Source organism: Rissa tridactyla, chromosome 12 (assembly GCF_028500815.1).
Source record: "Rissa tridactyla isolate bRisTri1 chromosome 12, bRisTri1.patW.cur.20221130, whole genome shotgun sequence".
NCBI classification, from domain to species: Eukaryota; Metazoa; Chordata; class Aves; order Charadriiformes; family Laridae; genus Rissa; species Rissa tridactyla.
The window spans coordinates 4,992,859-5,020,276 of record NC_071477.1 but is presented as its reverse complement, the minus strand read 5'-3'; the positions used below and the strand labels follow the sequence as shown (position 1 = coordinate 5,020,276).

General features: G+C 63.2%; 3 protein-coding genes across 4 annotated transcripts; 1 reads left to right on the top strand and 2 right to left on the bottom strand.

The window, feature by feature from the left end:
• Positions 1-3,761: 3,761 nt before the first annotated feature.
• On the top strand, positions 3,762-8,263 carry SNPH (syntaphilin). The gene is made up of 4 exons (XM_054218564.1): positions 3,762-3,820; positions 4,607-4,807; positions 6,315-6,464; positions 7,132-8,263. The coding sequence occupies exons 1-4, from the start codon at positions 3,777-3,779 to the stop codon at positions 8,261-8,263; spliced, it is 1,527 nt and encodes a 508-aa protein (XP_054074539.1). The 5' UTR covers positions 3,762-3,776.
• A 1,682-nt stretch (positions 8,264-9,945) lies between these two features.
• SDCBP2 (syndecan binding protein 2) lies at positions 9,946-16,323 on the bottom strand. Of its 2 annotated transcripts, XM_054218566.1 has the most exons (8): positions 13,420-16,323; positions 13,206-13,290; positions 12,850-12,953; positions 12,485-12,646; positions 11,032-11,207; positions 10,794-10,965; positions 10,568-10,659; positions 9,970-10,460 (listed from the first exon to the last, which is right to left on the bottom strand). In XM_054218566.1, exons 1-8 carry the CDS (start codon positions 13,471-13,473, stop codon positions 10,406-10,408), a joined length of 900 nt encoding a protein of 299 aa, XP_054074541.1. In that variant the 5' UTR covers positions 13,474-16,323; the 3' UTR covers positions 9,970-10,405. The 2 variants fall into 2 exon arrangements, with proteins under 2 accessions (XP_054074540.1, XP_054074541.1); XM_054218565.1 differs by lacking the exons at positions 12,485-12,646; positions 12,850-12,953; positions 13,206-13,290; positions 13,420-16,323 and having other exon boundaries at positions 9,946-10,460; positions 11,032-11,940.
• Positions 16,324-17,403: 1,080 nt separating this feature from the next.
• Positions 17,404-25,816, bottom strand: FKBP1A (FKBP prolyl isomerase 1A). The gene is made up of 5 exons (XM_054218567.1): positions 25,670-25,816; positions 25,500-25,547; positions 18,876-18,988; positions 17,983-18,135; positions 17,404-17,535 (listed from the first exon to the last, which is right to left on the bottom strand). The coding sequence occupies exons 1-4, from the start codon at positions 25,704-25,706 to the stop codon at positions 18,007-18,009; spliced, it is 327 nt and encodes a 108-aa protein (XP_054074542.1). The 5' UTR covers positions 25,707-25,816; the 3' UTR covers positions 17,404-17,535; positions 17,983-18,006.
• Between the last annotated feature and the right edge of the window lie 1,602 nt (positions 25,817-27,418).

Here is a 27,418-nt window from a genome sequence, read left to right as displayed (position 1 = left end):
CCGGGGAGCAGGAGCATCTGCAGAGGTGCTGCACTGAGCAGGGTCCTGCTGGTCCCCCAGCCTCAGCACGGGGACAAGCTGGCACTCCCCGAATCGCCCTAACCTTGCCCCGGGGTATGATTGCAAGCCTGGCCTGCGCTGTGGAGCCGGGGCTGTGTGCGCGGAGACGCACTCTTTGGCTGCGGGGATCAGCATTTGCGGTTGGTGTCACTGGGCTCAGCGCCGGTGTCCGATGCTGGGTCAGAGCTGCTCGGGGTCTCTCCGGAGCCTGTGCCGCAGACACATCCCCACTCCTGGGGCACGAGCTGTTTTCCTCAGCTCTGTAAGGATCAACCCACAAACTAAGGGGTGCCGCCGCATTCATTCTGTGTCCTGCAAGCCGTTCCCCATGTTCCTCATTCTGCGAAGATGAAAATAAGGTGGAATAAATCCATTCCCCATACTGGCTTTCAGTTGGGTGTCTCAGACCTGGCTTTCTCTCATCCAGCTGACGTGGGGTTTGCAGACCCGGCGTGGCTGGCACTGGCACGCTGCCCTCCAGGCTCCCGGGGTTCCTCTCCCGCTGCCGAGGCTCCCGATGTTCATTTTTGGGGGTTTTGCCCCTGTGCTGAGCAGGAGCTGCCTTCCGATGCTTCTGACATGGAGCAACGAACCTGCCTGTCCTCCACCCTGGCCTTGGGCTGCTTTCCACCCCCATGTTTTTATGGGATTTCTTCTTTTCCGCTTGCCCTGGCAGCTTTGCTCTGAGTCCTGCCCCGAGCCCCATCTTTTAGATGGTTTTTAGATTTTAGTGACCTGCTCTTGGTTACTTCCTTGTGTTTCCCGGCCCTTGCGGCTGCCGTCGTCTTCCTCGCTGGGGAGCGTGCGGTGTGCTCGGGGACGTGGTTATTCATCTTGGAACGCTTGCCATTTCCTCTCCTGTGTGTTTTTCCTAATGCCTAATCGATGAGGGGCCACGGCAGCGAGCCGGAGCTGGCAGAAGTGCCAGGCATTGCAGGGAGGGGGGGGCCGGGCTGGCGCGGCTCCCTCGGGGGGGCAGGGGCATCCCTTCGGGGGGAGCAGACCCCTCTGCGCATCACTGCTAAAGCAGGGGGCTTCACTGCCTCCCCCTGCCTTGCATTTCGAATGTGATAAGATAATCTTGGATTTCCTCTCGCTTTCCTGGCGAGGCTCCCTTGGCGCTAGAGCTGCTCGTCCTGCTCCCTGCCGTGGTGGTAACTCTCAGTGCAATTAAGTCTTTCCCTCCGCCTTTAGAGGCGAAGTAGCCATGGACCATGTGCAAAGGTGTGTTTTCAGCTCTGGTGCTAACTCTGCCCAGCCCGTGGGCACGGTGAGGCTCTTGGGGAGCCTGAAACGTCCCATTGATTCCTTGGGAATAAAGACGGTGCCAATTTATTACCAGCGATTAAATTCAAGCTGGCTTGCCCAAGCCGCCCTGGGGCAGGCTGGCAAGGCAGAGCTGGTACCCAGCCGGGAGGGGATGCGCAGCCCCTCGTGTTTGTGAGACGGGGACCCGGGCAGGGAGCAGGATGGTGCTTCCCCCGGCTCCGCAGGGTTTCGGTGCCCGCTGGCAGACCTTGGCCGGGCTCCCTGCGGCAGCACCACGGGGCTGCTCTTGAGTTTCTCACCCCCCTAAAGCTGCCGGCGCCGCGAGAGGCGTCGAGCCTTGGCGTGGGCGCCAGGCGAGTCTGCAGCAGTGGAAGGAGGAGGAGGAGGAGGAACTGAGCTCGCCAGGCATGAGGGCCGAATCCCAGCTTCCCCACAGAGCCCTTCCTGACTGCGGATGCTGGGGCAGGCACCCAGGGTGCAGCATGGGGTGCTCGCAGGAGCGCCCGATGCGGTACCAGCCTGTGTGCAGGGCGCAGGCATGCCATCTGCGGTGCTGGCACTCGCCTGGTGGCTTCATTAAACCCCCAGCGCTGGCGGGGAGAGCAGAGGGACCCCCCAGCAGAGCAGCTTTGCGTGCGGGTAAATCGGCTGTGAATGGGGAAGAGCAGGGATGCTGGGCTGCGTTGGGCCAGGGCACGGGGCTTGGGGCTGCGAGAGGGCGAGGAGTTAATCCCTGTGGCCGCAAATCTCCCTGAAGCCCTGCCGGAGGGCTGCTCGGGGAGGTGAAAAGCAAGGGATGGGCTGTCCTCGCTGCCCACCCCTGGGGGGTCTCATGGCTGGAGCCTGGGCTGTGCCGCAGCCCCGCATGGCGCTGCCGGAGGATGCTCCCACTGGTGCTGGGGCCGCGCTCGGCTCTGGCGCTGGATGCTGATTCACGCTGCTGCTGCATTAGCAAAGCCCGCAGCCGCCCGGCCGCGCACGCTGTCAAGCCAGGAGCAGTTATCCGCCAGTTATCCAGCGCTGCCTCCCCCTGCCCAGGTCCTCCCCAGTGTGTCCATCCCCAGCAGGACCCCTGAATCCTGGTCACCATGTCCCAGGGGTGCTGGCACCCTCCTGGCATGGGTCACCGTGCCTGCTGGGGCTTGGGGGCTCGCCGCAGCTGCATGTCGCCGGCTTCTCCGCTCTGCGGTGCCCTGGGTTGGGGATCAGGGAGCGGCGCATCCTGGGCAGAGGACAGACTTGGGCTGGCCATTGCGGGCTTTCAGCATTAGACAGGAGGTAGCCTGGAAAAAACAGCCATAGGGTGGCAAATGGAAAAGGCTGCATTGGGATGGGCTGGTCACGCTCTCTCCTCCTCTCCTGCCTCCCCCTCTGTTCTCGCTCCTCGCTCCCCTGGATTGGGGCCAAGCAGCACTTAGCGTTTCCAATCGCCCATCGATTATCAGCTGGCCAGACCCATCACTCGCGTTGCTCTGGGCTGGAGCTGCCAAAATCTGGGACAAATACAAGCATTGTGAATGGGATTGGGGATGGGGGGAGCGGGGCGGAGCCCACACGGTGTCCCCGGCCCAGCTGTCCTTGGCAGCCCGGGAGCGCAGTGGGGCATCACAGCGGTGCCGTGGGATGCTCGCCGGGATGGATGTGCTGAGTGGATGCTTTCCATAGCAGTTCACATCCCTGCGCCTGCCCGAGCTGCTGCCTCCTCGAGCAGCTCCTGTTGGTTGCTACAAGCCTCTGGATCTGGCCTATTTATTTACAGGAAAACAGGCACTGCGTTTCCCAAGGGATTAGCTGCTGCTGCTTCTGCATCATGCAGGGATCTGTGCTTCCTTACCCGATTTCACTGGTGAACGGGTGATTCTGACTTAATTAAGGACAAGCAGGCGCCCAGCCTGCTGTGGGGACAGCCGCCTGCCCGGGTGGAAACTCAGGAGGTCCAGGGCTGGGTGTCAGAGCCCTCGTCCCATCTCTGCCCCGAGTAATGCCACCACTGCAGGCGCCCTGTGTCCCTGTGGCAGACATCCCTTCCCCAGCAGGGATGGGGACCTGGGGTAACGCAGGGGAAACCTTGTCCCATGCCCGGAGACTGGTGGGAAAGGGGCTTTAGACCATGGGCAGGTACCTGCTGTGCTTCTGGTTTGCCTTATAAATGAAGAAAGCCCTTGCCCTGTGCCTGCAGCATGCCCTGCCGGGGCAAGACCCCGGGCGTTCATCCGCAACATCCCGGCATTCCTGGGCCGTGGGGTCAGGCAGGGAGCACAGCCCACATCTGTCCCTGTACAGGTGGCCCTGGGGGTTAAACTGCTGCCCTGCTGCAGGGGCTCATCCCTGTGCCGGCGCTTTGCGTGGGTCCCATCTCACCGGGGCCGTTTCCTTGCCTTCACCTCCTCTCTCTGTTGCGTTTAACCCGCAGTTCCCCCGCGCCCAGGACCCGTGGCACCGCGGCAATGTCTCTGCCGGGGAGCAGACGCTCGTCCACCGGATCGCGAAGGTGAATATGCTTTGGCCTCTGGCCCCTGGCACCGGGCACCGGCGCCTGCCCAGCACTTCTCCCGGCTGGCAGCAGGCAGGGAACGCTCCCCACCTACACCACGAGCTGCCACTTTGCAGCACCAACCCCCCAGCCCGGCTTTGGGGGGGGTTGCATGTCGCTGCCCACCGCACAGCACTTCCCCGTCCGTGCATGCAGCCCCCTGAGCGCTGCACAACCCTCCGTCCCTCTCTGTCCGTCTCTGCCGCAGCCGGCACCAACCCCTCTGTCCGTCCGGGCAAAGGCAGGCGGTGGTGGAGGGCTCCGGCAGCGGTGCAAGGGCCCCTGGGTTGGGGCGGTGAAGCTGGGAGGTGTGTTAGCCCTTGAAAAACCTCTCCCTGAGCTGCAGTGGTAAAGAGCAAGAGGGGAAAAAAAGCGTTTATTCCCCTCCACATGTCTCCATGACCTGGGCTGCTGTTATTTAGGGACTGGCTGCCACCAGCAGCACGGGCAGAGAGAAAAGGCAGATCTGCCCACGTGTAGGTGCCAACCCGGCGGCAGCAGCGGGGTGACTCGAGCTCTGCTGGGGCCATGCTCCCCGGGGGCTCCCAAGGGGCTCCTGGTCCTCGGGGTGCAGGGATGCCGTGCCGGCGTCCGGGGGATGCCACGCTGGGGAAGGGGAGCGGGTGGGCAGCCCCCCCTGCCCCAGCCCTGCCTTTGCGCCTGTCGCCGTGTCCGTGCCATTTTGATCCCTGCTGTTTGTTTTGTCCTTTTGTCTTGTGTGTTCTTCGGTGTGGTGGTTGGCAGTCGCGGGGTTTATGGACGGAGTGGCTTTGCCTCCTTCTTTAAGTCTTCAGCGCCCTCAGCCACTCGGCCTGAGACACAGCCTCTTCTCCCTGCCTCCAGGCGCCCCTCGCCCCCCGGGAGGGACACCTACGGCACCTCCTCGCTGAGCAGCAGCAGCAATTCTGGCTCCTGCAAGGGCAGCGACAGCAGCCCCACCCCAAGGTAACCCATCACCCGTGGCCCCAGGGCGGCTGCTGGGTGCCCCCCGGGCAGGGGGGAGCAGCACCCGTGCTGCCGGTGCCGGTGCCCGGCAGGGACAGGAGCAGAGGGGCCGGTGGAGCGAGGCTGTGCGCTTGGCGGCTGGGGAAGCCGGAGCCGGCGGAGACGCTGCTGTGTCTCCCAAAGACCCCCCCACCATCCGCCGCCAAACCTCTCCGCCGCTGTTGTCGTGTCTTCTCCCTCCCCGTCCCCCCGCCTGCCAGCCTGGCACCCTGTCCCCTTCCCTCCCTCCTGCCGTGGCTGTGGCTTGCGCGCTGCACGTCTCCCTCCCTCCGCTCCTGCACCCCGAAGGGCACCCCGCGTCCTGCGGGAGCAAGGGCACAGTGGACGAGAGCTTCATTTCCATCCCCTCGTTGCTGCCCAGCGGAGGTCCGGTGGCAGCGGGTGGCAGCCTGGCTTCTCAGCGGGGAGCTCCCGGGCATTGAGCTGTGGGTCAGGCATCGGCCCCAGCCCTGCGCCGGCATTTTGGGCCGTCTCTGGGCTGAGCTCATCCCGCCTGTCCCCAGCCGCCTTCCAGCTCCCAGAGGTGGCATCAAATCTGGAAGGATATGATGGCCCGAGGGTGACATGGGACCAGAGCCTGTGCAGGGAGCCCACCACAGCAGGGAGCGGGTGGCCATCCCGCTGCCGCGGGGTGTTGCAAGGCCACGGTCCCACCTGGCTGCTCCTAACGTGATGCTTAATGTCTCTGGCCGAAGGCTGCTGGGCTGCCTGCCACCACGCAGAGGGGTTTGGGGCTGCCCTGCCATGCACAGAGGGTTACCCACTACCCTGCTGCGATGCGCAGGGGGTTTGGGACACCCTGCTGCAATGCAGGAGCGTCTCGTGCTGCGCACAGCTCTCCGGGTGCTTCCCAGCCCTGACATGCAGCCCCGTCTCTGGCCAGCCCCTGCTCTCCCTGCTGCCCCGGGCTTTGAGCCGGAGACATCCCCTCATGTGCCACAGCGGTGCCACGCCACTGTCCCATCCCGGAGCAGATGCCGGATGTCCCAGCTTGGTCTCCATGGGCAAGACAGCCGCCAGCTCCAGACCTTCTCCATCCTGAACCCTCCCATTACCCATCTTCCAGCTCCGTCTGTGACGGGGCTGATCCCACCCCGGGTTCTCCATCTGCATCTCTCATTCCCCATAAAGCTCTCTCTAGGCATGCAGAGACCTCGGTGCCTGCCTGCTCCCACCTCCGCTCCTGCACCCGCTGCTCCGGCGAAGCCTGCAGCTCTGCAGAGGGCTCAGCGGCCATGGGCAGCACCAGCAGGTCTGGGAGCTGCACCCACCCTCCTGCCAGCAGCACAGCACCCTGAGACACCCACCCTGCCCCTCCTGCCCGCGGGGCTCCTTTGGGGTGCACTATGAGGCTGCGCCCCAAGAGGAGGCATCTCCCCTGGGGCCCCTCTGCTGAGCCCGTGCCGGCACCAGCACCGGCAGGTGGGTGACGTCTGTGTCCCCGCAGGCGCTCGGCCAAGTACAACCTCTGCAGCGACAACCATGGGATAAAGCCGCCGACGCCGGAGCAATACCTGACCCCCCTGCAGCAGAAGGAGGTCTGCATCAGGCACCTGAAAGCTCGCCTGAAGGACACGCAGGAGCGGCTGCAGGATAGGTGAGCACGGGGGCTGCGGGCACAGACCCCCCCCTGGCATGGGAGCCACCGGGAAGGGTCCCGGCACCAGGAACTGCCACCCGCAGCAGCAACTCCCATATGGGACTTCTGGGGGCTTTCGGTTCCCGGCACTGCATCTTGTCCTCGGGCTCGTGCCCAGACACCCGGTTCCCAGCTTTGCAGCGGTGTTGCAGGCACGTGGGCATCTAGCATTGCTGCCCATCCAGCCGCGGATTTGGGGGCTGCGGAGCCCGTGCGTCCCACCTGCGGTGGCTGTGCTCTTCCCTGTGCCCTCGGTTAAGTCCCTGCCACGCTTTTTCTGAATTTCAGCGTCAGAGAGTGGCTAATCCCCATCTGCTCCTCTCGGGCTTAGGCACGTCCTCGCCGGCGTGCCAGCTGCCACGCACCCGCCCGGGGCACCTGCCCATCCCCACGCAGCCCTGGGGAGCCCTGGGCTCTGTGTCCCCTCCGGGAGAGGGCTGAGCATCCCTCCAGAGGGTCCCTGAGCATCACTCCCGAGGGTCCCCGAACCCCTGGATCCATCCCTGAGTCCCAGCCATGAATGGTACTGGGTGACCTGGCTCCAACTCAGTGCCGGGCACGTGAGGACAGGGCTGTCCCTGCAGCCCCCTCAGCGCCATGGCGGTGCCCTCCCCATCTCTCACAGGGATGCTGAGATCGAGGACCTGAAGACGCAGCTGTCGCGGATGCAGGAGGACTGGATCGAGGAGGAGTGCCACCGCGTGGAAGCCCAGCTGGCACTGAAGGAGGCCCGCAAGGAGATCAAGCAGCTGAAGCAGGTCATCGACACGGTGAAGAACAACCTGCTGGAGAAGGACAAGGGGCTCCAGAAGTATTTCGTGGACATCAACATCCAGAACAAGAAGCTGGAGACGCTGCTGCACAGCATGGAGGTGGCGCAGAACGGGGCGCTGAAGGAGGAGGGGGCCGGCGAGTCGGCGGGGGGGTCCCCAGCCCGATCCCTCACCCGCAGCTCCACTTACACCAAGCTGAGCGACCAGGGGGCCGGGGACCGCAACGTGGGGGGCTCGCAGACCATCTCGCTGGACGAGGGGGCTGACAGCGGCTTCGCGGGGGCGGAGGAGGCTCCCAGCCACACGGACCCGCTGGAGGTGGGGGGCGAACCTGTCACCCGCCTGCCCCCCAGCTCCACCTACGAGAAGCTGCTGGGGCTGCGGGGCAGCGTGGAGGCCGGGGTGCAGGCCAGCTGCATGCAGGAGCGGGCCATCCAGACGGACTTCATGCCCTGCCAGCCCGACCTGGACACCATCCTGGAGAAGGTGATGAAGTCCCAGGCTTGCAGCTTAGGCAGCCCCACCTCCGCCTGGGTCTCCGAAATGGAAGACGTGATGCCCGGCCCCGAGCCCTCTAACCCCACCGGGGCCACGGACCTGCTGGCGGCCGAGCCCGATGCCGCAACGGCCGGTGCCGGTGCTGAGGGGGGTGCCCCCTGCAACCCGGCGGTGCGACAGCCCCCCAGTGCCAGCCCCTCGGTGACCATCGCCTGCGTGGCGGAGGAGGAGACGACGGAGGCGACCGGCTGCGAGGCTGCCACCTCCAAGAGCTACTGGAGCCGCCACTTCATCGTGGATCTGCTGGCGGTGGTGGTGCCGGCGGTGCCCACGGTGGCCTGGCTGTGCCGCTCGCAGCGCCGGCAGGGCCAGCCCATCTACAACATCAGCTCGCTGCTGCGGGGCTGCTGCACCGTGGCCCTCCACTCCATCCGCAGGATGGGCTGTCGCCCCGTCGCCAGCCCCGGGGGCAGCACCCAGCCCTGAAACCACCCCCCCACCCCCCCCCAACACCCGACACCCCCCCTCCTCGCCCCCACGGACCCGACCGCTGATTGTAAAGCCCCGGCGTGTCCCCAGTCTCCTGGGGTCCTTCGTCAGCTCCGGCTCGTTATGCAGCCCCAGGGGGTGGGAAGGAGCCAGGGGGGTCTGTGGGTGTGTGGGGACATGCTGCCTCCCCTCCCAGCCCCAGCTCCTTTGTCCTGGAGGAGGGACAGGATCGTTGCTGGAAGAGAAGGTGCGGGATGTGGCACCGGGCATCACATTGCGACCCCCCCCGCCCGATGGACTCCACCTGCCCGTGGTGCCTGTGGTTGCGGGGGGCGGGGGGGGCTGCTGCACCCCACCGTGTGGGCTCTCCCTTCATTGCACTTGCTTTTCGGTTGTCCATGCCCTGCTCCAGGGCCAGCCCTCCCACGGGTGGGCGATGGCGGGGAGAGTCAAGGGGCCACAGCGGGGAGCCCCCCCGGGTGCGTGTCTTGGTCCAGGTGCAGGTTGCACCGCGACAGCAACGTCTGGCTGCGGGTGGGAGGACCGGGGGGAACCCGCCCGGACACAGGGACCAGCTCTGAACCAGTTCGGGAGGCGGTGGGAGCGCACAGGGCACCTTCAGCCCGGCCTCCTGAGCCGCTTTGGTGTCTGTCCTCCTCCCTCCGGTGGGACGATGCCCTGGCCAGGTCCCGCTCACCCGCTCTTCGAGCCGCCCATCGCTTGGGAGATGCCCCCCCACAACTGGGACAGAACCGAGTGGTGGCTCCTGCACAGCCGAGCGGCCCCGGGGGAAGCCTCGGTCCCTCCCTCCCTTTGCTTTGCACTATATTCACTTTTTTTTTCGGTACAGACTGAAGCCCTGTTGTTGGGGGGGGGCCGAGGCAGCGGCGAGCCCAGGGGAGAAGCCCCCAACCCTGGTTCTGGCTACGACGGAGTGGGATCGGGGGGGGCGTTTGTGGTTTTTGGCAGCGGCAATGCTGGTGATGCCGGTGATCCCATCCTGTACTGGAGCTTGAGGATGCCTTTGCTGGGAGGCAGCGCGGGGGGGCGGGCAGGGCTGTGCAGGCGGAGCTGAGCGCCATCGCCTGCCCCGGCCCAGCCAAATCCCCATTTTGCTGGTGGCCTCCGGAAAAAAAAAATAAAAAAAAAATATGCCTTTTTTAAATGAAAAGCAAAGACAGCAACGATTGCTCGGCGGGGGCTGGCGAGGTGCGAGACTTGGGGCTCCCCGGGCGCGCAGTGCTCCCGCCCCCCCATGAATGTCTGTGGCTTCTTCGTGACTTGAACTAACGGTGTTTCCCCCCTCCACCACCCCACTCCACCACCCATGGGTGCTGCCGGCGGGGCGCCCCTGGGAGCTGGTGATGCTCCACGCGCCGGCATCCACCGGTCCCCATGTGGGTGCATCCCACATCCTCCGTGCTTCCCCGCAGCCCCCCTCCGGCGGCTGTGCCCGCGCTGGGGGGGGTGGCAGAGGCAGCAGCAGCCGCTGGCGCAGCACTGGGTGCCGGGTGAAGGATTTGGGGAGAAACGGTGGCAAGGCAGCCGGGGCGGTGGATGTAAGCGGAGCTAGGATATACGCCTCTTGTGCAATGTATTTGTGGATCTGTGTACACGTCTGTTAGACTATCCAAAGCTTTGCCAAGAAATAAATGTAACGATTATATTTGAAAGACAAATCTATATAATATATTTTTTAAATACAGAACTGAAAAAGCTGTAACCCCCCTTTTCTTGTTTCCCCTGTCCTGTACTCGCTGTCTGTGGTGGATGTAATAAACGTCGCTGGGTCTGTGTCTGCTTTGGCTGGAGCCAGCCTTTGGCGTCTGCCCCGAGGGGGGGCTGGCCTGAGCCAGGGGGGACACAGGGGGACACGGGGACCCCGGGATGGGCCCGTGCCCCATCCCTGCTGAGAGGGAGGAGAGGGCCTGGGGGACATCACGGGCTGGCGGTCCCCCTGCGCCTCCCTGCAGCCACCAGCCTCTGTAGGGATGAAGGATTTTGTGCTAAAACAGCTTCTTTGGGGGACACCGTGGGGGAACCTTCAGCGGCCCCCTCCAAGCTTCCAGGAGCATGTGCAGGCTTGGCCACGGGGGCTGCCCATGCCGGCGTCGGTCCCCTGGGACGGCAGCGATCACATCAGAGGTCAGGGATGGAGTGGTCCATGGACGACTTCACCAGCCCCGGGGAGAGCCTGGGGACAGGGACAGGGGCTCAGTGTTGGGGAGCCCGGGGGGTTCCTCAGGGAGCCCCGTGGGGTCCCGGTGGGGTGGGGATGGCACCGCAGCCCCGCGGTCTCACCGTTTGACCATGTGCTCGTAGATCACGGTGGGGATGATGGTCAGTGTCACCACATTCCCGGCCCCCGCCAGCACCTCCATGAGCTGCTTATCCTGCGGGAGAGAGGGTGTGGGTCCCGTGGGGTGCCAACATCCCAGCATCCCATGGCAGCTCCATACGGCTGCCCTGGCTGGATCCTAGGCACTGCTGGGCACGTTCTGCACCGCCGGCTGTGCACAGCCCCTACCTTCATGCCGATGACATTTTGGCCGTTCACCTCGCAGATGTAGTGGTGGGTGAGGAGGCCATTGCGGGCGGCAGAGCTGTCCTTGGCCAGCGACACGATCTTCCCCTTCTTGACCACGATGCCGACATGGCCGGTGCTGTCCTTGTGCACGGTGACGGTGCGCTGGAAAGGCCTGTGGGGAAAAGGCGGGTCAGCCATGGCACCACCAGAGGCATCGCCCACCCGCCCGCCCACTCACCTGTCCCGCACCACCATGATGATTTTCTCCGGGGACGCCTTCTTCAGCGCCCGCTGCGCCTTGTCGCTGCTCCAGCCCGTGCAGTTCTTGCCGTTGATCTGCAGGATCTGGTCACCGAAGCGTAGCCCCACCAGCGCAGCCGGCGAGTTGGCCTTCACCAGCTGCACGAAGATGCCCTGGGGACACGGGGAGAGCGATGGCACGGGGACTGGGCAGCCGTGCCACGCCGCAGTGTGCCACACTGCGCCCTGCTGTGCTGTGCCATGGCATGCTGTGCCACTTAATGCCACCCATTGCCATGCCGTGACACACCGTGACATCACCCTGTGTTGTACTGTCATGCTTGCGCCGTGCTGTGTCCTGCCTCGCCATGTAATGTCATGCCATTCACCCCCGTGCCGTGCCATGGTGCCCTGCACCATGCTGTGCCATGCTGTGGTGCACCACGCCATGCCGTGCCATGCCATGCCATGCCACACCGTGCCGTGCCATGGTGCACCACCCCATGCTGTGGTGCACAATAGCATGGCATGACATGCCATACCATGCCGCACTGTACCGTGCCATGGTGCACCGCCCTGTGCTGTGCCATGCCATAGAATCATGGAATCATAGAATCCTCATGGTTGGAAAGGACTTTGAGATCATCGAGTCCAACCATACACACACCAAAAAAAACCCAAACCCAACAAAACCCCACACCCCTACAATCTCTGCCACTAGAGCATGCCCTGAAGTTTCAAATCTAGACGTTTCTTAAATACCTCCAGGGATGGTGACTCAACCCCCTCCCTGGGCAGGCTGTTCAGTGCCTGACCACTCTTTCAGTAAAGTAATTCTTCCTAATATCTAACCTAAACCTCCCCTGCCGCAACTTCAGACCATTTCCTCTGGTCCTGTCATTATTCACCTGGGAGAAGAGCCCAACACCCACCTCTCCACAACCTCCTTTCAGGTAGCTGTAGAGGGCAAGGAGGTCTCCCCTCAGCCTCCTCTTCTCCAAGCTAAACATGCCCAGCTCCCTCAGCCTCTCCTCATATGCCCTGGTCTCCAGACCCCTCACCAGCCTGGTAGCTCTCCTCTGGACACGCTCCAGCACCTCAATGTCCCTCTTGTACAGAGGGGCCCAGAACTGGACACAGCACTCGAGGTGAGGCCTCACCAGTGCCGAGTACAGAGGAACCATCACTTCCCTGCTCCTGCTGGCCACGCTATTCCTGACACAAGCCAGAATGCTGTTGGCCTTCTTGGCCACCCGGGCACACTGCTGGCTCATGTTAAGCTGGCCGTCCACCATGCCGTCCTGTGCCATGCCATGCTGCACCACACCATGGTGTGGTGCACCATAGCATGGCAGGGGGGAGCATGGCATGACGTGCCATGCCATGGTGCACCACGCCGTGCTGTGCCATGCCACGCCGTGCACGGCCCCACGCCAGCCCGGCCCCCTCACCTGGTCGACATTTTTCAGCTGCAGCCCCGTCTTGCCCCGCTCGTCCTTGCAGAGGTGGATCTCCCGCACGCCCGGCTTGATCTCTGCCCGGCGCAGCCCCGCGTTGTTCCCACTCAAGGGGGCGACCAGCTGGCCCGGGGGGGGCCCAGCGGGGGTCAGTGCCTGCAATGGAGCTGGGGGTCAGCAGGGTCAGTGGGGGCATAGGACCCCGCACAGATCAGCCCTGTGGGGGATGCTGCAGATGCTGCATCCCTTCCTCGAGCAGGATGGGGCCCCAGAGGGACCCCCGCCTCTCAGCGATGCTGTGGCACGGGGTGGGGGAGCCCCGCGCAGGGCAGGCGAGAGCCACCAGCCCAGACACCTACAGTGCTGCCTTCCGGGAGCAGGTTCTTCTGGATCTCTTCGCTGGAGAGAGCGAGCCCCATGTAGTTCTCCAGCTCGGCCAGGTTGGGGTACAGCATGGGCGGCGCTGCGGGACACACCAAGACTGGCCTCAGCTCACGGGGTCCCACCCCACAGCCATCACCTCCCCCCCCACAGGACCATGGGCCAGCGACCGGCACAAGGGACATGGCAGGGGATGGGCCAGGGGAAAGAAATCCCCAAATCCCATCCCCTACTCATGCACCGAGCTGTGGGGGGTCTCAGATGATCCCCCTCCGTGGTAAGCATCGCTCCCCTAACCCCAGACAGCCCCTCCGCAGACAGAACCGATCGCAACCTGCATTGCCGGTGTCTGACGTGAGCTTTGGCTTCTCCGTGACCACCGTCGTGGCAGGGGTCCTCACCCCGGCAGCTGCCTGCGCCTGCCAAGAGATGGGGTTTGCTCAAGGCTGTGCCCTCCAGCCCTGGGGACACTCTGAGGGTGGGACACCACAGGGACCCATTGGGGTCTGCTCATCTCCCCATAACGCTGCTCTGGCGCTGACACTGACCTGCAAGATCTGGTGGCCCTTCATGTCCTCCAGGGAAGGGTAGAGTGTTGCCATCGCTGCTGCCGTGACTGTGCCTGGGGACGGGGACAGGGCGGTTCAGGGACAGGGTGCCTCTCCCAGAGCATCCCTCCCGGCCCACGTGCCTGGCTCCGTGTGACGGAGATGGGCTGTCACCTGGGGCCTCTGGCATGACTCAGGGCCGTGTCACCAGGGCTGCCACCACCTCCACCATTTCCCAACAGCTGGGACACGGGCGGCCATGTGCCGGGCACAAGCACTCCGGGCACCGCTCAGCTGGCAGCAGGTCCCACTCCCCATGTCCATCTGCCCAGCGGGGCCATTCCAACATCACTCAGACACGGGAGCAGGATGTCCCATGGAAACAGCCCTTCCAAGTGCTCCTCGCAGACCCCTCTGCCCCCCATCAGCTCCCACTGCCCCTCAATGTGCCCTGCCCACGGCAAAATTGTGCCACCCAACTCTGCCCCACAACATTGCACGCCCCAAAACGCATCGTCCAAAGCTCAGGGCAAAGGGGCCAAACCCAGACCCAGCTCCGAGCCCCGCGGGAACCAGGCAGGATCCCCCACACAGCCCGGGGACCGCAGCAGCATCCCCAGGCGGGTGAGACCCCCAGAGCCCAACCCTGGCACCCCTGGACTCACCTGCCAACAGCTCCCGGCTCCCTGTGCCACCCTCTGCCCGGCACTGGGCTTTTATAGCCGTGCCCAACCCAGGGAGGGGCCAGGCAGCCCCAGCTGACGCCACCCCCGCCAGGTAGGGCACAGGTGAGGAAGAGGAAGAGGAAGATGAAGCTAAAGCTGCATGGGGCCTTGGCACTGCAGGGATGGGGACAGGGATTGGGATGTTTTTTTGTGGGTTCGGGCATCCCCCACAGCCACCGTGGTGTCCCCCCTTCCCATCACGACTCCTGTTGGCACCAGCACCCGGCTTGGCCCCACGGCAGCTCGGTGCCCCAGAGCGGGGGGGTGAAGTGGGGTGCCCCACCATCAGCAGCCCTGCGTGGGCGGCTGACACCTCGTTGCCCGGGCGCGTGGGGCTGACGCGGCCGTGACCGGGATGCCATGTCCCGCACCCTTCCAGCCGTCACCGGTGGCCCCGGGGCACGCGCCAGGCGTGATGGCCCTGTGGGAGTCCCGCGCCGCAGGTGGAGGAGCTGAGCGAGCGTGGAGCTCACTGAGTCAGGGCACAGGGCTGTCGTGGGACATCGCCACGTCACCCTGGGAGCCAGCCTTCCAGCACCCACCTATGACATCCCGCTGCCCGCACCGGGGATGCCACGGGCCAACGTGTTCTCAGGCAGCAGGGTCCAGCGGGCACCCAGTGAGATGGTGGCACCAGCCCAGGACCTCGCAGGCACGGGGCCAGCCCTGCCATGGAGCAGCAGCCAGGCACGTCCCAGCTCCCCGCGCCTCCGCTCCTGTGTGCCGGGCCAGGAGGAAGCGTTTTATTTACTGGTGTTATTTTTAGCCCGACGGTGCCCGTCTGCCTCAGCCGGCCCGGGATGAGACCAGCCCGGCCGCTGATAAACACGGCCGGGAGCAAGGAGACATCCTACAGCAGCCAGAGAAGGATGGTTCCCAGGGAGTCCGTGCCTGCTCCAAGCCTCTTATCCCCACCAAACCGGAGCTGGAAGGACCTGCACCCCATCTGCACGTGTGGGTGCTGCGGGAGCCACGGGGGGTGGGGGGCTGTGTGGCCAGGGCAGGGGGAGAAGCCGCCGGCCCAGAGGCCACCAGGCTCTCCCCAGTGCCCCGCCAGCCCTGGCTGATCTCCAGCCAGAAACCACAGGACTGCCTGGCACCAGTTAATAATTAAAACAAAAAGCTTTGCAAGAGGAAAAACCCAAGCTCGCCTCGAGTTTCCGCCTAGAAGTGGTCACAGCAAAGGGCAGAGCATGATGCTGGCCCCCCCCGGCAGCTCCCTGTTCTGCTTAATTGAGTAGCAATTAAGGGTAGTGCTAATATCTGCACAGCGTGGCCCCCATTCCCCGTGACCCTGAGTGAGCACCGGTGCTCCCGAATGCAGCCCGGGCGGCAGCGCTGCTCCTGCCCTGTGCCCGCTGTTCCCTCCAGTGCGTTCCCATTGAACACAAACTTTGCTCCCAACAAAGCCGCTCGGGAGCCGGGACTCGCCGCGTTATCGATCGCAGCCACATTATGGATCGCGGCAAATGGAGCAAAGGCTGTCTGAGGAGGAGCCGGGCGCTGGCACACAGCGGTGCCCCAGCAGCCCCCACACCATGAGCCGCACAACCGCCACCGGCCGCCGCCAGCAAACAGCCGAGGTGCCGCCGCAAGGACCAGAAGCAGAGGGCTCAGGGAGAATCACTGAGAAAGGCATGGAAAAAAAAACCCGAGAGGTTTTTCAGGTCCGCGGTGGTCTGGCCTGCAAATGCCGGCTGCTGGACGTGCCATGGTGCAACGTCCAGCCTCCAAATAGGACCGAAATAAAAAGCCCCATCCAGACCAGGCTTTGAGCAACCTGGTCTACTGGGAGGTGTCCCCGCCCAGGGCAAGGGGGTTGGAACGAGATGATCTTTAAGGTCCCTTCCAACCCAAACCATTCTATAAAATACATACAGCCATCTCAATATGCTTCTCCAGAGCCGGAGGGACCCTGGGAGCACACGGCCATCTGCCCTTCACATTCCCCGTCGAGCCTGAGTCACAGCCACAATGGCAAGACGCTTAATAGGTTATAGTAAAGCAATTAATTAAACGAATTCCAGCCAGCCACCATCACCTTCCCACAGAACCCAGAGCCAAGCACCCGAGCTCCACGCTCAAGCAAGCCAGCACAGCCAGAGACTGGCCCTTACTGCTGCCACAGCACCCCATAGCACCCCAGCGTGGCACCCACAGCACCCCACAAGCCCCACACAGCACCCCAAGAGCCCGGCATGGCACCCGAAGCACCCCGAGAGCCCATCACAGCACCCGCTGTGCTGAGCGCCAGGCAGGCGAGGGAAAAACCTCCAAGACACAGGGTTGAGAAAAGCCAGCATAAAGCGTTTTTATTGCAATAATAAAACTTGATACCTTTATGCGGTGGAGAAGGAAGTGAACGGCGGCAATTTCTCTTACCAAATCACTAGGCAGGGCGGAGGGAGGGGGCAGGTGGGACAGCAGCGGGGGAAGCTATGCATCGTATGAGACCAGACAAGCGGCGATGACCAGCATCAGGTGTCAGGAGAGAACGGTCAGGTGTGCTCAGACCGGGGACAACGGGGGTCTGATGTTTCCTTTCCAGGGAGGGAGAGAGGGGACAGGGAGACTTTTTCTTTGAGCTGACTCCCCACCAGCCCCGCCACCTCCCCTGTAGACAGCACCTTTCCGTTTGTCTGCTGTTTGCCTTTTTCTTTAAAGAAAGCTCAATGTAAGCTACTGAATTTTCAGGGTGTGGTGGAGCACTGATGGAAACCCATCTCCGTAAATCCGAAAGCGGGCTGGAGGGGAGGGGAGGGGAGGAGGTGGGGAAGGAAGGTCCACCGTGAGATGGCAGAGTGAAGCAGGGGCAGAGCAGCGCCCCCCCCTCCCCAGAAGCAAACCCACGGTGGCTGCAGCGATGCCGTGCCCTCCCCGGGGAGCGGGGAAAGGACGCGCTGCTCCCCCGCTGCCCCGGTTCCAGGCAGGGTACCTACACACAATCCTAGCGCTACTTTGCTCTCCGCATCCATTCAGCCTCGACAGCCTCACTCTGCTATGGCTTTTGCAGCAGCAGCAATTTCTGGTTTGAAAACTTCATAGAGATCTGCACCAAAACCAGTAACTAACAGGTTTCCTTTTGTTCAAATGACTCCTATTCTAAGGTCAGCCCATCTGCGTGCTACTGGTAAAACGTAGTCTACACCTGGAACGAAAATAAGATTAAGAACTTGACCCAAAAAGAGTTGAGGTTTACGGCGTATAGTTTAAAAAGACATAAAAACACGATACAAGGAGGAAGAGTCAGACGCAAAGCTTAGTGACCAAAGGCATTCAATCAAGGTGTAAGGTTATACAATGAGTGTAGTGGACTATCAGGAAAAGCTCCGTACAAAGTCATGTGCACTCTTCTTGAAGCTGAGATTCTGGATTCCTCCATGTGCCAAACCTGCCGGGAGAGAGGAGAGGCAGCGTGACAAAGCCGCCCGCCCGCGGAGGAAACCGGGCAGAGGAGGGAACGTGCTCATGAAACGGCGGTCTCATCGCAAACCGCACGCTTTCCTCAAAGCAGAAGTCAAGCCCCGATTACGGAGGGGGAGCCCAGCCCCATCCTGCCTACACCGCAGGGCCCACGTGCCCCCAAGCCCAGCCCCATCCTGCCCGCACTGCAATGCCTCCGTGGGACAAACCCGCTCGTACCACCGTAGTGATCCCAGATCACCAGCCTCCTGAAAGCAACTTCTACTCACAGCCAGAAACCCGCCCCCTCCCTCTCATAGCCCACCGCTTCCGTCACCTCCATCCCACCTCCCCACGCTATCCCGGGGCAAAAGATGGGGGCTCTGAGTTGCCCCCAAGCCACGACATCCCCCCGAGAGCAGCTGCCCCTCCTTACCCGAGGACAGGGTGCTGGGGTAGGTCATTCCAATTTCATGAGCTCCACGTCAAAAATTAGAGTGGCGTTTGGTGGGATGATCCCTGGGTGGCCAGTAGAGCCGTAGGCGTAATCTGGGGAGATGGTCATCTTTGCCCGCTGACCAACGCTCATCTGAGGGCAGGGAAAGAAACACAGGGATGTCAGGAGATGCGCACAAACACTGTGGGAGTGACAGTAACGGGGACACAGACCTGTCCCCACACCTTTCCCTACATGGGGCAGGAGCAACGACCCAAGTTGGACAAACGAGAGGGGACAGAAGAGGCATGGGAAGAACATCAGGAGGGAAATGCAGGCAGCACAGGCTGGGAAAGGAGCAGGGCTCGAGATGTCCTTCACACAAGTGAAGGCAGAGAATGCCAGGCCATTCCCTAAAGCCACCGGCACCCTTGTGCTGCGTCCCCAGCAGCACATGGAGCTGGCTGCAGTCACAGAGGCAGGAGCCGAAGCCGCGCCGTGCCCACCAGCCCTCCCTCCGCGTGGGCTTCGCAGCCCGGGAGCCGTCTCCGCTCGGAGCGGGAGGCCCAAGTACTCCCCGCCGCGTTCGTTCAGAGCTGACTCAGTAGAGAAATGTCACCGCTGAGTCACTGACGTGCCGTAGGTGTTCCTGGGACCCGGCCCTGCTCCATTCCTGCCATCTGGCAGGTGGCAATGCAGAAGGTGATATTCACACCCACACCTCCCAGCGCCGAGGGGGCGGAGGGGCGGAAAACACAGGGGAATAAAAAAGAAATAAAATAAAATAGAGAATGAGCGGCACACAGTGATTTCTGCCCACGCTGCGGCTCCCCAGGCGCACGGCTCTGCGCAGCAGTGCAAGGGACACCACGAGATGGAGAAAGGCCGGGCACCTGAGCGACTCCTTCCTCCCAGCCGCGGATCACCTCCTGCTTGCCCATCACGAACTTGAACGGCTTGTTCCTGTCGCGGGAGGAATCAAACTTCTTCCCATCCTCCAGCATACCTGGGGAGAGATGGAGGGAGACGATGGTGACACAGGGATAGAGCCACGCACGCCTGCGTGAAACAGGCTGTGACCTGGCAGCCTGAGAGGGTGACAGTCACCCCTGGGAGAGCTCACATGGCCTTGAGTCAAAGATGTTTCTCAGCTCAGCCTCCTTTCCCCTGGAGAAACACCTGCACGGGGCGGCCTCGGGGGGAAACCCCTCACCAGCACCCCCCAGGCCAGCATCCAGCCCGGCAGGAGCAGCCCTGGATTGTTTCTGCTCCTGGCTGCTTTGACCCAGAGAGAAGCGCTCCTCTGGGCTGGGACCGAGGACAGACGAGGGGAACGGATGGAGAGAGTCGGGGGGAACCTTCCCCACCTCGCAGCATCGCTGCCAGATGTTTTGCAGGCAGCAGGACCAGCCACGGCGCTTCCCATCCCACCAGCGAACACACCTCCCGCTCCTCGCCATGGACAGGCTTCCATCCTCGGGCACCCAAAACAGAGTCAGGGTTCTCTGCCCCATCTCGGCTGCTGCCGGCCTCCAGCTCTCCCCGTGCCCAGCTGCATCCTGCTGGTCTTCAGCCAAATCACTCCTGTACCCAGGAACGAGGACGGCAGGGAGAGGCAGCACCAAGCACTGGCCACACGTGCCCAGGGCAGCGCTCGCTCCCCCGGCACACGCTGCACGGGGAGGACTGAGCGAAGCTGATATCCCCAGGGCTAAATATAACTCCCCAACACGAGCAAAGGAGGAATTTCCTCCCCTCCCTTGCTCCCTGCCTGACCTTCTTGGGGAATCTCAGAGCTGGAGCTGCCTTATAGGAGCAGCAACTCTGCTGGCCAGTGGATTTGCTGCTCCTATAAGGCAGCCCCGGCTCCACATTAACAGAACCAGCACCCCATGCAATAAGAGTGATAGTAAACCCTCCTGCAAACGCTCCTCACTTCTTCGCTGCCCAAAAACCTGCTTTCTTGGCTGGAAACAGCTCTATAGCCTTGCAAAACCAAACTCATCCAGCAACACACAGGGCAGAGTGATTTCCCTTCACCAGGGCACTGCCCATGGGCAAGAGAAAATGCGTTTGTGCTAAAGATGAGTCAGGGCATCTCAGCTCCAGCTCGCACCGCGACGGCAGCCAGAGTAAATGGCACGCAGACACGGGCCGTCGTGACGGGAGGCACTGAACAGAAAGAAGGGAATGTGAAAAAATACATCACCTTTGCAGGGGCAATGAGCACCAAACCCCCTGGGCTGCATGGCGACACAGGGGGTAGGGGCCAGCAGCCCCACATTTCAGTCAGGGAGCGGAATTAAGCTTCTAATTTCACAGAAGGGAAAAATCGCCCCCCTCCAGGGCTCTGAGCATCAGCACCAGCTCAGCCGGTCATGCCGCAGCCCCGGACTTTGGAATAGTTAAGTCTGGAGTTTTCTCATTTCCTCCTTCCAGGATAAACCTCTTGTTGCTGAACCTGCTTCCAGCCCCGTCTGGCACCGCTCCCCGTGCCCGTCCGCTGGCCTTCCTCCCGCCCGGCGGGGACGCTGGCAGCAGGAACACGGGGCAGGCCATGCCGGCTGGCACAGGCAGCGCCGCTTGGCCGCGACACAAGCTGACCCTGAGCTCAGCTCTCAGCCCTCGGGCGTCGCAACGAGCTGGGGTGGCTGCGGAAGGACGGAGGGGACAGCTCGTGCATGCTGCCCTTCTCCCTGGGCATCACGCAGCACAACCCCCCCAGGCCTGTCACGGCAAACAGGGACCTGTGGGATGCCTGTGGGGCAGCCACTGCTTGCAAAAGGGGGGGGACATCCTGTTTAATGCCCCAGCCAGGGGAATGTAAAGGCGCCATCAGCGGCACAGGGGATGCTGCAGACCTCGTGCAGGACAGTCGGCACTGCCTGCCCCCGCCACAGAGCTCATCTATCCGAATCCAGCCTCAGGAAGCATTCTGGAGCCAGCAGCACCCTGGCCGCAGGAGAGGGGGATTAACGGATTAAGCTGGTTGCAGCAGCCCAGGGAGATCGATCACTTGGGCTTCCCCTGGCCCAGGACAGCAAAGATCACACACAGGAGCTTGTCGCTGCTCCCCGGCACGGGGCTGCCACACTCTCCCCATCACACCACCGGGGAAAACAAAGAGGCTCCGATGCTTCGGAGACAGCATCCACATCTCAGCCACTTCCTCTGCCCGCGAGGCTCCCAGGAGATTTCTCCAGCCCTGGACAAGTATGAGCAACCATTTCCTCATCCCCGCCATCCCCGAGCAAGGAGATAACGAGATCTTAAAGCTATTACAGAGGCAAAGCATCCTCTGGCAAAAGCAGTTGCCCTGCCAGAGCCCCAGAAGCAGCAGCCAGCCCCCGGCACATCCCAGCTCGCCGTAGCCCCCAGCTAGGTCCCTCACGCACCACCAACACTGGCCCCACAAGGAGGGCAGAGACCCACTTGCCCCAGCTCCTACCGCGAGTGAAAGATTTGACTCCCTTGGAGGTCTCAGCTGGGTGATACGGACACTGGGGGGTCTCGGGGGAACCAGAGCGAGGAAGAGCACGGAGCCCTGCGGCCAGGGGTGCACCCGTCATGGGACAGAGCCAGGTGGGGGGCTCTGGAGAGCAGCCCCAGCTCTGGAGGGGGAGGCAGCGCGGCCCTGCCAGGTCTCTGCCACACTTGGCAGGCAGCAGCCGGGAGACGGCGGCTGCAACGTGCGACTTGGCTCCGGTCCCCCCTGGGCGGGCAGAGGCGGTGCAGAGCGGCGCTGGAGCAGGCAGAGGCAGCCCCCGAGACAAACCTGCAGGTTCGGGTTTTGCTGGTGGGGCACGGAGCCTCACCCGCATCCCTCCATCCTCGCTGGGCTGGGGTGCCGATCCTGGCACAACCGTTGCCCAGGGGCTCCCTGTGCAGAACCAGCTTCCCAAGAAGAAGCAGGGAGAGACCAGAGGGGCAGGCACCTCTGCTCCAGACGGAGGAAGGGACAGGATGGAAAACCCTTCCTGAACGCCCTGGGATACCCAGGCAGTGACCAGGGCACGCTCCAACGCCCTGCGTCAGGACAGGGCTGCCCAGCTGAGGTTAAATCCTACCTCCACCAGCAGCCTCTGCCAGATCCCAGGGCCTGAGCTGCCTGCACCAGCGCTTCCCATCAATCACCATCCGCAGCTGGACGCAGCGGAGGGCTCTGCGCATCATTCACCGTGGCCTGGCAGGAGAGAGGACCCAAGCGCAGCCGGGGATGTGGTGCCTCGGAAGAAGGAGCTGAGCTCCCACAACCCACCGATCGGCACTCACACGCCTCAGTAGGAAACGTCTCGCAACCACAGAGCGTTTGCTGCTGCCACCCGAGCGTGGCAGCACCCAGACGCAGCGGGGAGAGCATCACCGTGTCAGGCGCCGTGCAAACCACAGAAAGAGCCAGGAGCCGAGGCTGTGGCCAGCCTGCGCAGCCATGCACGGGTGCTGGGGAAGGATGGTGGTCCTCTCTGCGCTACCCTGCCAGAGAAAGCCTCTTTTTTTTTTCAGTGGCCCTCCCCATTTCCATCAGTCTACTCCAAGCCCACCTCCCTCTACGACACACCAAGCTGGGTGCGCTTTGCTGCTCGGGCAAGGCCGTTTGGCCAAGTCAGACTTGCTCCTGCCCTGGTGCTCCCCAGCATGGCCACAAGCCCCCATTTTCCCTCCAGAAGCATGGTGTGTGCGTGTGGGGGGGAGGCCACGGTCTCCCCACGCTCTCAAACACCAGCTCCCCGTTATACCAGCTCTCGACACCCCCCATCCCACTCCCGGGGAGCCCGATACCCAGCCCCAGTAGGGCTCTGGGGAACCACAGGAGCCCCAACTGCACCAGCACAGCATCCCGCTCTGCCCTGGCTCCCGTCCCAGCAGCCAGACCCAGGGGGGCTCAAGGCTGCTGGACCCCAACCCACACCCCCCGCTGTCACCGATGCGCTTCTACCCAGCCCTCCTGCCGCACACCAGTTGCTGCGAGCAGTCCCCAACACATCAGGGAACTTCATCCTTGATTTAGTTTCTTTAACAGCCCTTTGTAGCAGATTTCACATCAAAGGCCATCTCGGATGCCCCATTGCGCGAGCTCTCCAGCAGCAGGCGCAACCCCCCGCAAAGAGCAGGGACCCAGGACTGAAGGAGGGGTAAAAGGGTTCAATCCGCCCGGCTCCCCCACTTCTGCAACCCCAGCGCAAGCGACCGGCATCTCCGAATCAGAGGCCTGGAGGATGCTCGGCTGGCCACCTCCTTCCCCAGCGCAGCCCTCCCACACTGGGGCCATCTGTCTGTCTGTCTTTCCCTCACCCCTGGGACGCAACGGCTGCTCTCAGTGGGGCCAGGCCCTATGGAACAGGGGCTTGGGCTCTGGCAGAAGCAGCGGCAGCTGCCGGATGGCCAACCGAGCCGGCTCCCCGTGCTCCCTCACCCTTGGGCTACGGGGTTTGTTTTCCAAAACATTTTTTAACCCAGCGACCGCACATCCATAACCCAGCGGAGCAAGAGCTGAATGGCCGCACACCCATCACGGTGCACCACGGGCTGGATCTCCCCAGCGCCGGCAGGTTTCCGATGGGAGCAAAGGGCAGCTGGGGACGGAGCTGTCGCGGGGGTGTGGAAGGAGCCTCGGAGCACGGCACCTCCTGCCGTCCCCGATGCTGCTCCAGGCTCTGCAAGCACCATAACGGGGCCAGGGAATCAAAGGTTTCCAAGGTTTTCCGAGAGCCAAGCCCTGCTCCGGCCTCTCACAGGGGCAGCGTTCAGCAACAAAAATGGCATCAGGGCCCTGAAGGTGTTTGATTTCTGCTGCCTGATGAGGCGGGGAGGGGGGGGGGGGGTGAGGGGGAGAAGCTGCCTGTAGAGGGAACTGGGGGAATAAAGGCCAAAAGGGAGACAATAATAACAAACAAACAAACAACAACAAAAAAAAAACCCAACAAAAAACAAAAGAGGAAATTAGAGAACCGCTCCCACGCGCAGCGGATGAGCGCTGCTGGGGAGGGTCCGTCGGGAGCAAGCCACCACGCAGCACTTTACCCGAAGTGTCAGGACGTTGGGGACGGGAAACCGGTGACCCACCAGCAGCTCTGCCCAGGGTGCGAGGGGGTGCCCCGGAGCCGGGAAGAGTCTGCAGGAGCTCCGGCAAGCGCTGCGGGAGAAGAGAGCCGGCGCCGGGAGCCCGGGAGGGCTGGCAGGCGGCAAGGGCTGGCCCACCGGGAGCCACTTGACTGCCTGCCAGCCTCCCTTTGTTCTTCCACCGGAGGAAACGGGGCGGCCGGGGAGGGGGAGTAGAGCCGCTTCCTCTCCCTCCTGAGGAGGGAACGGGAAGAACCGGAGGGAAGAAGATGAAGCAGATGGGCTGGATGCTCGCCGAACCCTCCCGGGGAATCTCTCCGCAGAGAGGGGCACCCTCGGGCCCCCCCCACCGCCACCGTGGGCGAGGGGAGGGCGGAAAGTGCTGGGGCGGGAAGGGGACTCGGTTATTAGCAGAAACGGCCGCGAAAGGGTCGACTCGTTTCCACCCCGATGCGCCGGAGCTGTTCGAAGGGCGGCCGAGGGGCAGAGGAGAACCCCCGGGGTGCCCCCCCAAAGCATTTTGGGGGAGTCCCAAGGTTGATTTCCTTCCCCCCCACCCCGCCCCCAAGCTCACAGAAGGCTGCTGGAGAAGACCCTGCAGAGTGTGACCCTCCCCGGCTGTCGGGGCAACCCCTCATCGAAATATTACACCCGAACCCCAAAAAGCGCCCTGTATTATCCATAATGCCCCCCCCCCCCCGCCCGTAGGACCGGTGCCCCACACTTCCCAGCCCTAAAAACAGACCGGGGTGGGCTGTGGGTCTGGGTCTGCCCCACGGGTGTCCCCCCCACGAGGGAGAAGGGGCTGGGGGCAGCGGGGGTGCAGGGACCCCGCTCCCACACAGCGAACCCCAAAACTCCCGGAGGGGGGGGGGCTGTATAACTCTCTACCAGCCGGGGAGACGCCGGTGTTTCACGGGAGCACCCAGCGTGGGGGGTCTGGGACCCCCCCAGAGACCCACTGGGCTCTGACTGGGGCGGGGGGGGAGCCCTGCCTGCCCCCCACCCCGAGCACCCCCCGGGCCGTTTCTCGGGGCACCCCCAAAAGAGGGCTGGAGGCGGGTGGCCAAGCCGCCCCCCATCGATGGGACCCCCGGGGCCTCCCCACGGCCTCGGGGCACAGCCAGCACCCCCCTTCTCCGCCCGGGCACGGCCAGACCCCCGCCCCGGGGCTCAGCACCCCCCCACCCCCGGTAAAGCCTCTCCTGCCCCCCCGGGCGGTCCGGATCCCCCCCCCACCCGGTTCCCGCAGGGAGCGCCGCGGCCCAGGCGGGCCGCCCACACGGGCCGGGCCCCGGCTCGCCGCAGGCTACCGGTGCGGGGAGCGTGGGGGGACACAGACAGACCCCGCTCCCCCGCGGCCTCCTTCGGACCGGGCCGAGGGGAACCCCCCCCCCCCGCCCCCGGTGCCGGCGGGGCAGCCCCGCCCTGCAGGCCCCGCGGCGGGCGGCACTCACCCGTGTAGTGCACCACGCAGGTCTGGCCGCGTTTGGGGAACGTCCGCCCTGCAGGGGAGACACGCACCGTCAGCCCACCGGAACCGCGACCGGCACCGGGACCGGCACCGGGACCGGGACCGATCCGGTGGGGAAAGGAGAGAGAGAGGGGAGGGCAGGCAGCGTCTCACCGTCGCCGGGGGCGATGGTCTCCACATGCACGCCCATGCCGGTGCCGGTGCCGGTGCCCGGTGCCGCTCGCGCACCCGCAGCGCCCGCAGCCCGAGGGAGGAGGGGCCACGTGTGCGCAGCCTCGGCCGCCGCGCCGCCATAGAGCCCGCCCGCCCGCCGCCTAGAGCGGCCCCGCCCCCGCCCGCCGCCATCTTCCGCGCTCTTCCCCCCTCCCCACCGCCCCAGCCTCCTTCCTGCCCGGCCCCGGCCGCCATCTTGGCACCGCGCGGTTGCCGGGGAAACGCGGGGGCCCCCGCCGTGAGGGAGCGGCGGGCCCGGGCGAGCCGCCGCCGGGACCAGGCTAGCCCTCCGCAGGATCGCCCGGGGAACCCCCAGGGCTCGGGTCCTTGCAGGTTTTGCCCATTTCTCCGCCATTTATAGGCCCCAGAAGCGCAGGGCCTGGCAGCAGCGAGCGCGCCCGGCCCCGGGTGTGTGTGGCCCAGCACAGGCCGCTGTGGAGGCCCCGGGCTGCCAAAGTGGGGCTCCCCGGGAACCGCGAGGTTCCTAACTCTAATTTATAATTATTTCCACAATTCCCAAAGCTAGGCTGTGCCTAAATTGAGAGCGTGGGGCACATGCAATGCCAGCCACCAGGTAGGGTGGCTGTTTTATAGATCTATATTCACACTGCTCCCCACACGGCTCCTCACAGCGCTGGTGGAGGTCAGCACCGGCCCCGTGTTACTGGGGCAGGTTCAATAAAAGACACGCAGGTTTGAACAATCCCACATTCAAAAGAACTTTCTTCCGGGAACAACAGCAACTACTTTCTTTTTTTGGTCAAAAAAAAGAGAATCGCTCCAGGCGCAGGATTTTTGCCTCAAAGCGTCCTATTTCCTTACTTCAAGGAGATGAACTTGAGTGTCCACAAGGGAACAGAGAAGTTCCAAGGACAGCCAAGAGACTAATAAAAAGCCAGTATTTTCAGCAAGTGCAATAAAATGGGACACAAGAGGAGGAGACTCTTAAAATAACAGATAATGGGATGAAGCAAGTTTTAATTGCTTCTGTTCTTTACTTGCATCTTTTAAATACTGAAATACCAAGGGGGTGTTTTTTTGTTGCTTTGATGCCATAGCGTTTTTATGTTAGAGCTGCAACACACAGGTGTTGCCTGTGGTCCCTGGCTTTCCACAAACAAGCCCCTCAGCAGGGCAGATGTGTGAGGCCCAGAGTCAAGGTGAAAAATAACAGGGGGGAAAAAAGGGCCATGCTCTCATCCCTCCTGATTCGTGCTATCTCGGTGAAGGGCTGGACCTACTCTCCCTACAAGGGACAGCGATAAACAAGGATCTGCAAAGGGAAAATGCTGCTCGCTGTGTGCCCACGATAGAGCCCTTGCCATGCTGGCGCAGGCACGCTTGCACACGTCAGGCACTGCAGCTCTCACCCTGGGTGGGGTGTTTTGGGGTGTTTTGTGTTTTTTTTTTTACTCCCTGGCATAACCTGCTCATCTTACCAGCAAGCAAGGCTACTGCAACCAGTACTTTGACAGGTACGAGGAGCTCGGCCAGATTTGACCACCCCTCAACTGCTCAGGGGCCAGCTGGTCGAGACCCAGGGAAGGTTCAGGTCAGATTCTGGGATGTAAACTGTGGAGAAATCACAAAAGCTTGAAAACAAGTGAATTCTGCCTAAGCCACTCCCTGCCTTCTGTATCGTCTGCTGGCAGAACTCACAAAATAAGAAATACCAAGAGGGAAAAGCGT

Coding starts and splice junctions, on each gene's coding strand:
- SDCBP2 (XM_054218565.1), bottom strand. CDS start 11,636: ATGATTCTATGGCATGGCACAGCACAGGGCGGTGCACCATGGCACGGT. Junction 10,966..11,031: donor ATCATGGTGGTGCGGGACAG/GTGAGTGGGCGG, acceptor TTTTCCCCACAG/GCCTTTCCAGCGCACCGTCA. Junction 10,660..10,793: donor AAAATGTCATCGGCATGAAG/GTAGGGGCTGTG, acceptor TCTCTCCCGCAG/GATAAGCAGCTCATGGAGGT.
- SNPH (XM_054218564.1), top strand. CDS start 3,777: ATGTCTCTGCCGGGGAGCAGACGCTCGTCCACCGGATCGCGAAG. Junction 3,821..4,606: donor TCGTCCACCGGATCGCGAAG/GTGAATATGCTT, acceptor GGTGGTTGGCAG/TCGCGGGGTTTATGGACGGA. Junction 6,465..7,131: donor CAGGAGCGGCTGCAGGATAG/GTGAGCACGGGG, acceptor CATCTCTCACAG/GGATGCTGAGATCGAGGACC.
- FKBP1A (XM_054218567.1), bottom strand. CDS start 25,706: ATGGGCGTGCATGTGGAGACCATCGCCCCCGGCGACG. Junction 18,989..25,499: donor CTGCGTGGTGCACTACACGG/GTGAGTGCCGCC, acceptor ATCTCTCCCCAG/GTATGCTGGAGGATGGGAAG. Junction 18,136..18,875: donor GGGAGGAAGGAGTCGCTCAG/GTGCCCGGCCTT, acceptor CCCTGCCCTCAG/ATGAGCGTTGGTCAGCGGGC.